This window comes from Lolium rigidum, chromosome 6 (assembly GCF_022539505.1).
Source record: "Lolium rigidum isolate FL_2022 chromosome 6, APGP_CSIRO_Lrig_0.1, whole genome shotgun sequence".
In the NCBI taxonomy this organism is placed as follows: Eukaryota; Viridiplantae; Streptophyta; class Magnoliopsida; order Poales; family Poaceae; genus Lolium; species Lolium rigidum.
In genome coordinates, this window is record NC_061513.1 from 277,477,739 (window position 1) to 277,487,526 (window position 9,788).

A 9,788-nucleotide genomic window follows, 5' to 3' on the forward strand; every position below is an offset into this window, starting at 1 on the left:
CCCGTGGCATCGGCGCCACACATTGAGCCTCGCCAAAACGGCTAAGTCCCAGACGATTTGTCTTACAGTATGTTTTGGGCAATTACAAATGGATGTGTGGCGCCGGAGCGCGCCACACGTCCTGCCACGTCGGATCGGCTCACCAGCTCAGCGTCGACGGGCCACGTCGGATGGGTTTGTGGCGCCGGCAGAAGGGGAGCCACATGGACATGTGTGGCGCCCATGAGAGGGGCGCCACACAAAAGGGTTAGATGAGTGAAATAGTTTCGCCGAAGGGTCAGTCTGTGCTATAGCTTGACAAAAGGGTTATTTCTATAGTTTGACAAAAGGGTTATTTTTGTTAAATCGCCAAATTGCATCTGATATAGCTCCAGGTTCTTATTTATTCTCATAAATAGCTGAAACTCTCCTAGACCACATATGTGGCTACAACCCAGATTAGAGCACCCGTGAGGTGCACCACAAGTGCCACACCTTGTGATAACGACAGGCAGGCCGCGCGGCGAAGCGAAGCGGCGCTTGTCCATCTAGTGGTTTATCTCCGCTGGCCTGCTCTGACGTCGAGAAGCCAAACACCATGCAGATACGCTGCAGTGTCTCAGCTCATGCCCCGAAGCTATACCTGACATAGATGCCAAGGCTAAACAGGACGAGCACCGCGCCGACCACGGTGGTCAGGAGCATCCTACGTTCCGGGAGGTAGCTGTAGCCGCGGCCTGACGACGCTGGTGCAGCGAGCGCTTCCATTCCTCCGACAACGCCGGCGCCATGGTCAAGGTGGCCACCATCTTTCACCACACGCTCCTCCTCCGGCTGTCTCTGCACGTTCTCGTCTTCCTTCTTGTCTCCTCCTTGAGCGTCTCGAACGCCGGCAGCGGGCTCCGGCAGCTTGCCGCCGACCGCGGCTGCAGGCCCGGTCTTGATCCCGGGCATGGTGACCCGCACAACGCCTCCCTCGAACTTGGCGTGGATGCCCCTGACATCGCAGCCGTCAGGCACCCTGAACTCCAGCCGGAAGCGGCTCCAGCGGTTGCCCGCGACGGCGCGCTCGCCGCGCACGACCACCAGCCCGTGGCTCCGGACCAGCTGCACCCTGATGTGCTCCTTCCTGTACCCTGCATCGAGACAGTGCATGTCTACCATAAATAATCGGCACGCACGAAAAAAAAATCTCAAGCGCGCTGATAGCGCGCGCGACAAAGAAGACGTGAGAAATGCATTGCGTGCCTGCAGCGGAGAGGTCGACGGTGAGGATGTGGGTCGCCGGCTCGGTGACCATGTTGTGCGGAGGCACGAAGTCCTCGTACGCGCGGCCGGTGGTGGCATCCATGGTATCTCTCGGTTGATTTGAGGGCGTGCTGCTTGATTCAGATGGACAGGACACTATGGCAGTAGTAGTGGCTTGGTTGGCGCCTTGGCTTGCTGAGATGGAAGTTAGCCTGATTGGGAATGAGAAGAAGGCTATGAGTCTATGTTCATTTATATACACTTGGGTCGTTGGAGTTGTCGTGCCCTGAGACAGGAAGAGGAAGAATCTCTTTTGGCGTAGGGAATGAAGTTAGGGGAACACAGACAGGAGAATGGCGATACCTTGTCTCGCGTGCAGGACCACCGCCTTCCTCCTAGTCACAGCATCTGGCATCTCCTACGGGCTTGGCAACACTCATGTGACGATGGCCTGATATTTCACTGAAACTTGCATTGCTCTAGTGGGCAACGGCCAAGCCTCACGCTACATCCAGCCAGACTCAAGCATGGTACAACAGCAGCAAGCGAGCATAATAAGAGCATCTCGAGCCGCATCCCCCAAAGCGTCCCTCAAACCGCGCCGGATTGAACGTTTGGGGGACGTGTTTTGTTCGTGCCACCTTTGGGGGACGTCGCTCCCCAGCCGCGTCCCCCAAACGCCGCCCCCAAACATTTAAAATATTTTTTTGGCATTTTTATTTCAATTTCCACAAACTAATACATAATTGGGTACGTGGTTTCCATAAACTAATACATAGTTGGAACCGCGGTGGACACAAATATAAAATATTGCAAATAAACTAAACCTAACTAGGCCGTGCATCGGAGGTTTCCTGTGTTCGCTGCTAAAAAAGAACACTCGAGGGCACACCCAATCACCTAAACTGGAAAATCCAGCGGGAGGATGGTGGCCTTGTTGGTTCTACCGATGAGGCGAACATGTAGAAACCTCTGTGCACGTATTCGCTGCGAAGAAACAACACTCAGTCGTCCTCCTCGTCGGTGCTGTCGTCGTGGGAGTCCCTGTCGCCGAGGTAGTCTCGGCGGCAGCGCCTCTCGTCGAAGACCTTGACGCTCATGTCCCTGTTGCCGAAGTAGGAGAACACGAGGATGAAGCCGGCTTCGAGGCTGTGGTGGCGCGCGAACTTCTCCCAGCCGATGTTGAGGTACATCTTGCCGCGCGTCGTAGATCGCGTTGACGATCCACCGGCAGTAGCCGCACGAATGCTCCCGCGGATGCATCTTGCGCGGGCGTACGGCGCCGACGTACTCGGCGAAGGAGTCCGGCAGCCTCTGGATGCCGCGCGGGTCGCCCTTGAGGACGAGGACGAACTCGAACAGCACGTCCGGCTCCACGTCCATCTCCGACGATGAAGACAACGGCGTGGGAGGCGACGGCGAGCGTTCAGCTATGCTGCGGCCACGACCACGACCACGACCACGACCACGGCCGCGAGGTCGGCCTCCGCCTCTACCAGACATAGCGTCGAGTCTTGTTGAGAGATGGTGGCGGCTAGGGTTTGGGAGAGAGGCGCTAGGGTTTGTGTGTGAGAGGGACGATGAGAGGCGCCCCTTTTATAGGCCGGAGGGAGGCGGATGAGCGGTGGCGCTCATTAACGCCGGCACGCAGAGCTAGGCGCGACGGGACGCGTCGCTGCGCCCTCTGTGGGAACTGCACCGTCGCTGCGGGAACTGCACCGTCGCTGCGCGCCAATAACTTCCGTCGCGAGGTAGGCGACGGTTAGGTTAAAATTAATTGTGCCGCTGACGGGTCAGCCCCGCCACTCCCCACCTCGCTTTTCGGTGTGTCCGGCGTCCCCGGTGCGTCCCCTGTGGGACGGAAACGGGCTCGGGGCGCCGGACACCGCATAGGGGCGCGCCGGACAAAAATGGGCTTTGGGGGACGCGGCTGGAACGCATTTTTGGTCCGGCGCGCCCCAAATCCCTTTGGGGGACGCTTTGGGGGACGCGGCTGGAGATGCTCTAAGCACCTCAGCTCAGACTAGTAGAAATAGAGGCCTAAGAGCATCTCCAGTCGCGTCCCCCAAATCGTCCCCAAAGCACGTCGGATCGAACGTTTGAGGGACGTGTTTCGTTCGTGCCGCGTTTATGGGACGTCGCTCCCTAGTCGCGTCCCCCAAACGCCGCCCCAAACATTAAAAATAATTTAAATAGATAGAATAAAACTCTTTACTAATATTCAAATCGGTTCAACATAAACAAATTACATACAAAATTTTGAAATAAACATAATTAAATTACATAAAAATTATTTTAAACTACTTCTTCTTCGATGATGGCCCCGCCTGACGCTTCCTGCTCGTCACCTCTTCCGAAGAGGCGGTGTCGGTCAACGCGTCGGAGTCCTCCTCGTCGTTGCCGGTGCTCGCCGGCTGCGCCTTGGCCTTGGCGGCCTTGGCCTTCGCGTCCGCCTCCGCCTTCGCACGGGCCACCGCCGCCGCCGCCGCCTCCTCTGACCCTTCTTCCTGCGCGTCCTCCTCCACGCCCAACCATTCCTCCGCGCTGTCAAGTGGCAACAGGGAATCGTCGCCGCTGCTGGGCGTTCGGGCTTTGTCCCACCAATGGCGCCATCCAGCAGGCTTTCCCTCGCTGGAGGTGTCGGACGGGAGCTCGGAGATGTAGCTCATCGTCGCTGGATGTCTCGGATGCGGCCGGTGAAGATCCAAAAGCGCCGACGTACGGGTCTTATTGAGCACGGATGAACGGCGGCGCAGAAGTCAAAGAGAGCGGCGGTTGCTCTTCCGAGGAGTCCCCGCTCCATTCCGGCGGTTGCCGCGTCGTTGACGCGGTTGCCAATGCGACGGTTCCGCTTCCCGGCAACTGCACCGTCGCTAAGTAGGCGGCGGTTGAGCGTCCGAGCCGCTGACGCGTCGGTCCCGTGTCGCTTCGCCTCGCTTTTCCTTGTGTCCGGCGTGCCCGGTGCGTCCCCTATGAGGCGGGGACGGGCTCGGGACGCCGGACACCGTATTGGGCCGCGCCGGACAAAAAAGGCCTTTGGGGCGCGCGGCTGGTGACAAGGGATTAACTTGTCAATGCCTACGGATTATAGGCTAGGGTTTAGTTAGAAGTAGAGGGCAAGTAGATCTCGAAGGTTTCAGCCGAAAAGTACTCGACGAATATGAAAACTAGGGTTTGCAGACAATGATTCGATGATCTTCTCGTCCCTCGACCCCCTTTATATAGGTGGGGCCGAGGGATTCGTGCTATACAAGGATTACAGTAGTCCGGGATGGTTTCTAACTTATCCCGCCGGATTACAAATAACACTTCCTATTACAACTCTATCTTTTCCTTAAATACATCTTGGGCTCTCGAGTCTTCTTATTCTTCGAGTAGTGGGCCTTCAATAAACCCCGGGTACTATATTCGGCAGGCCCATTTGGGATGCCTATGTCAGTAGCCCCCGAGATTTTGCTTGAGTCGTAGAGTCGTGGAAAATCTCTATCGCTTATTTTTATTCGAAAGCTCTAACTTTCATATTTTTTCTCATAAAAGTCTATATTGTACAGGGATATTGGTAGTTGGGGCTAGTTCATCCGACGGATCGGTACTAGTTAACCGCTCTAGTGGCAATCCGCAACAACCTACTTCAAAATCACGTCCCCGGACATGATCTCGGATATCGGTGTAAACTTCGACAGTGCCGCTTAAGGTCTTACCATTCCGTCGAGTCCCGGTCGAATTTATCGAGTACCTAACGCGTCCGTTAGGATTTTTCTTCGTATCCGTTGATACGGATAAAAGTAGCAGAAGCGCAGTCTTCGGCGATGCCACGCCCAGCAGAATAATTCTGGGGTCTTACCTTCGCACATTTGCGGCATTCGAAATTGATCGCAACTTTGGCGTTTGAGAATATATTGTCGAGTGCTTTTCCGGCTGTTGGAATGGCACATTTTATCGAGTCAAATATGACTTATATTGCTCTCCCGATGGGAGTATATGTAGAGTTAATTTATAACTCGAAATATACTCTCTTGCTGTTCTATTTTTCCTTTGGTAATTTCATCGGGCACGCGAACAGCGTTCCCGATGGGAGTAGCCCCCGAGGCTACAGCCAAGAACTTGTGCTTGGTTGTAGGCTCAACATTTTAGTCCATCTTGTCGCTATATTGCCATTATTTCCCGATATTCTTTCCTCTCCTTCTTCTTCTTTCTTTCTTTTTTCTCTTTTTTTTTTTTTTTTTTTTTATTACTCGGGTGCGCGAACAGCGCTCCCGATGGGAGTAGCCCCCGAGGCTACAGGCAAGAACTTGTGCTTGACTGTAGGCTCAACATTTTCTATATTTTCCATAGTCGAAACTTTACTTTATTCGAAGTAGCCCCCGAGCATTTGGGCAAAAACTTGTTTCTGACCAAAGGCTCCCGAAGTATGCAAATAAGTCATCCTATCGCCATTCTCCTTTTATTTTCCTTGTCGACACATTTTCCCTTGGCAAATTTTCTTCAACTCCATCAATTTCCGAGATTTTTCTGTTTTGTGGGTCCATCGTTCCCACCATGTTGACACGTCGTGCAAGTGGGGGACACACGTCCTCCGCTTTTTCTGGCGCACGTACTGTAACGCCTATCCCCGTAAAAATACTTTTTTGCCCTTGTGTCTAGAAGATCTATTCTCACCACACGATTTCCTCATCCAACGGCACACTCGCTTCACCCAATTCTTATATAAACCTGTCTTCAACCTCCGTTCATCCCCTCGCTCGCGCCGCCGCCCGTTCCTCTTCGCAAAAATTTCCCCGCGCCCAACTCTCTCTCGATTTCCCGCACGCGCATACATTGCTCGCCCATTGCCGTTGATGCCACCGCGCGCGCGCCCGACTCGCCACAAGCACTCCGCAGTCCACGATGGCCGCTGAAGATCTTGAGTGGGAGAGATCTAAAATCTCCAATCAAGACGCCAACTTGATGAAAAGGCTTGGCCTTATGAAGAAGGAAGACGCCATCCGCTTTCCTAGCGAAGAAAGCTATCCCAAGCCTCCAATGGAGTATCGGGTTAGTTTTGTTGATCATCTTATCCGCGGCCTCTCTACCCCAATCCATGATTTCCTCCGCGGTCTCCTCTTTGTCTATGGGATTCAACTGCACCAGCTGACCCCCAATTCTATTCTTCACATTTCTATTTTTATCACACTTTGCGAATGCTTTCTTGGAGTTGCTCCCAATTGGGCTCTCTGGAAACGCATTTTCTGCCTTCGCCGTAACGGCGCTCACAACGCCACCTACAACATAGGTGGCGTAGTTATCTGTGTCCGAACCGATGTCGATTATTTCGACGTCAAATTTCCCGACTCTGTCCAAGGATGGCGCAAGAGGTGGCTCTATATACACGAAGAAAGCGCCAACTCCGTGGAACACAACATAGTTCCCTTCGACGGAAACGCGAAGATTCAACGCCGCCACTCCCGGGACGCCGAAGCTTCCGAAGAAGAGAGAAAGGCGACGTAAGCTCTTATGACTCGTGTTCATCAGCTCCAAAATACTCGAGGAAAAGAGTTGTCCGGTGTCCAAATCACAGCCTATTTTCTTAGGATTAGAGTGCAGCCTCTTCGAGCTCGCAAAAATCCCCTTTGGACGTATTCTGGTGCCAATGACGCCAATAGGCTTTCCAATGATCTTTCTGTGAAGGACTTGGAGAAGCTTGTTCGAAGAATTACCTCGCTGAGTAAGAAGGATCCTATCCCTTCCTCTTGTCGCGTGGAACCCTACAGCTCCACTAATCCTCTCCCCGAGGTATTTTGTCTTCTCGAATTTTTATCTTGTTCTGAATTTTCCCTGCATCTCATTGTATTAATATCTCGCTATTTTTCCTTTGTCACTATTTTTTATAGGATCACCCTACTATGGCTTCCCTTCCTCCTCTTCCTGAGGATGGAGAAGTCGAAGAAATGGGTATAGTTGCCGAAGATGCTCAAGGCTCTTCCCTTCCTGAAAGTGAAGTCGCTGGTTCTCACAAATCTGCGGCTTCCCATGAGAAAGAGGTTGATTCTGAGGCCAGTGAATCAACTGAATCCCTTCCTCCTGCTGTTTCTCCCAAGAACAAAAGGAAAAGGACTGATGCAGAGGATTCTGGCATTTCTAAGGCTGAAGAAGTTGGTCCTTCTCGTCCGAAGGCATCTTACGATCCTTATGTTGAATCCCTCATCAGCTCGTAAGTCGACTTTTATCTCTCCTCCCCTTTTTTATGTACTCGAAAGATTTATCTTGTCTTGCTTTTTATACTGTCGATTTTTGTTTACTAGTGATGAGGACGAAGAAATACCAGTTACTGACGTAGCTCCTCGGACCAGCACGTCACGTACTGTGCTTGTTTCAGACACACTAGTTGAAGGAGATGAAACATCGCCTCCCCAACAAAATGTCGTCACTACTACTCCTCCATCGAGCCCCCTTGTCCCTTCGCCAAAAAGGGCAAGGGTTGAAATGATCGTTGAGCCTCCTCCTCAATTGAGCAGCTTTTCGTCGCAGCTCTTGGATGATGTAAGTTTATCGAGATCTATATTTCCTCTATTTTGCTTTTGTGGATCCTTACTTTTTGTAATGCCGAAGTTTTTCCCCTTCTTTTTCTTCCTCTTTGACAGCCTATGATCAAGGATCTTATCCGCATCGGGTCCCAATTTATTGGGTACCGCGAGTATGCCAGCAGGGCCGAAGGTAACGTCTTTTATACTTGCTGTTTCCCTTGGTTTTTTACTCCTGCTGCCTGTCGCTATTTTCATCTTTCTTCTCTTTCTTTTTCACATCTCAACAGAAAAACTTGCAGAAGCTAACGAACGTGCCGAGACACTTTCTCGAATCTTGAGAAAAGTGAAACGGCTCGCAAGAAAGCTGAGCTTGCCGCTAGCGAAGCCAGAGCTGAAGCTGATGATGCCAAAGCAAAGGCTGCTAGTGTCGAAGAATTGCAGCAAAGGCTCAAAGATGCTGAATCTGCCTTGCTCGAGCAAAAATCTGCACAAGTTGCACGAGAACAAGGGATCATCAAGCGTTTGAATTCGCAAAGTCGACGCACGCTGAGTAATATCACTTGTCCCTTCGTTTTGTTTGTACTTCTTGTTTCTTGGTTTTCGACTAATGTTCTGTCTTACGTGGCAGCCCAAACCAACCAAGATTTTGATCCGGAGAAGCCTCGTCAATGACCCTCTCCTTGACGCACTTTCTCTTCTAGAGTTCCATGGACGCGAAATTCGTGAAGGCGTGGCCAATGCCGATGGGGCTTTGTCGGCGTTGTTCCCCTACTTCTTCCCGAAGAAAGAGGAACCTTCGACTTTCCTTGACCTTGCCAAGCTTTTCAATACATCAGAAGATCTTGGGCTGAAGATGCGCCATGAAAATATGAAGGTGGCTGTTGAAAATACTGTTGCTCTGGTTGCCGACAGCCGGCAGACTCTCGACTGGATGAAGGTTGGCGACACCGATCAGATAGAGCAGTCGAGGTGGAAATCATCGATGAAGGCGGCCAAGCCCAATACAAAGAAAATCTTGGCGTATCTCGGGATTAAGCCAACTTCGACTCCCAGCTCCTCGAGGCCGGAGGTCTAGTTGCATGCCTCCTTGTTTCTTTTTCTATTTCTTTTGCTCTTGTCGCCATTTTAGCCTTGGCGACAGTTACTCACTTAGTCCTCCTGGAGAACTTTCTTTTGTAATACCCATGTAAATATTCTAGCAAGTAATGAAATTTCCCTTCGTGCTTTTCATTGATACTGGGCCTTTCTTTTCCAGTTAATATTTGATAACTACTCGACTCCTCCTTGCTCTGCCGCTGCTTCACCTGCATCTTCCTTCTCGAAGAAAATATTAGTCGACCCTGGTCTCCTCAAGAGTTCATCAAGTGGACATTTGTCGGAAGATTTACAAGAACTTCGACAACAACTTCAGTCTATGAAGAAACAAACTTTGGCCATGATGGAACAATCTCGAAAAGCCTCTGAAGGAGAAAGACTTGCTCTTCGGCAAGCTGAAGAAGCTGTGGCTGCTAGGGATGCTGCTGCATCTGGAAGCAAAGGGAGCCACAACCCGAGAGAATAGTATGCTTGAACCGATGCTAGAGGCTAGCTCGGATATGCTAGGTGCGTTCTTGCCTTCTTTTGATGCCTCTTCTTTATCCTCGCTCGTGCCTTTCTTCCAATTTCTTGCCCCGTCGCTTTTACCAGGTTCGGCTCTTGATTCTGCCGCCGAAGATCGGAGAGTGAATGAGAGGACAAATCTTCTTGTTAATCTCTCCCTTAACCACGGGTGTTTGTTCCGGGCCACTCCTGAACGAACCCAACAAATTGTTAGGTTCCAAGATCGTGCTTGCCAGGTGCGCGATTTTCTCAGCTTTTGTACGTCAACGTTGACTCTTGTCTATAGGAATCTGTTTCCGAGAAACGAGGTTCCAAAAACTCTTCCCGAATTATTGGAGGTATTCAGAGATGCTCCTCGCATCCATAACTTCTTGCGGGCTCAACTCATCGCTGGAGCTAGATTTGCCATGATTATGATAAACATTTGTTATCCAAAGTTGGACCCGACGAAGATTGTTG

General features: G+C 51.5%; 1 protein-coding gene across 1 annotated transcript; it reads right to left on the reverse strand.

The window, feature by feature from the left end:
- Positions 1 to 377: 377 nt before the first annotated feature.
- Positions 378 to 1,433, reverse strand: LOC124668354 (inactive protein RESTRICTED TEV MOVEMENT 2-like). The gene is made up of 2 exons (XM_047205514.1): positions 1,228 to 1,433; positions 378 to 1,115 (listed from the first exon to the last, which is right to left on the reverse strand). The coding sequence occupies exons 1-2, from the start codon at positions 1,328 to 1,330 to the stop codon at positions 604 to 606; spliced, it is 615 nt and encodes a 204-aa protein (XP_047061470.1). The 5' UTR covers positions 1,331 to 1,433; the 3' UTR covers positions 378 to 603.
- Between the last annotated feature and the right edge of the window lie 8,355 nt (positions 1,434 to 9,788).

What these genes read in the sequence shown, in the direction of transcription:
- LOC124668354 (XM_047205514.1), bottom strand. Translation starts at nt 1,330, where the DNA reads ATGGATGCCACCACCGGCCGCGCGTACGAGGACTTCGTGCCTCCGCAC. An exon ending in CGTCGACCTCTCCGCTGCAG is followed by an intron (nt 1,116 to 1,227) that starts GCACGCAATGCA and finishes GTCTCGATGCAG; the next exon opens with GGTACAGGAAGGAGCACATC.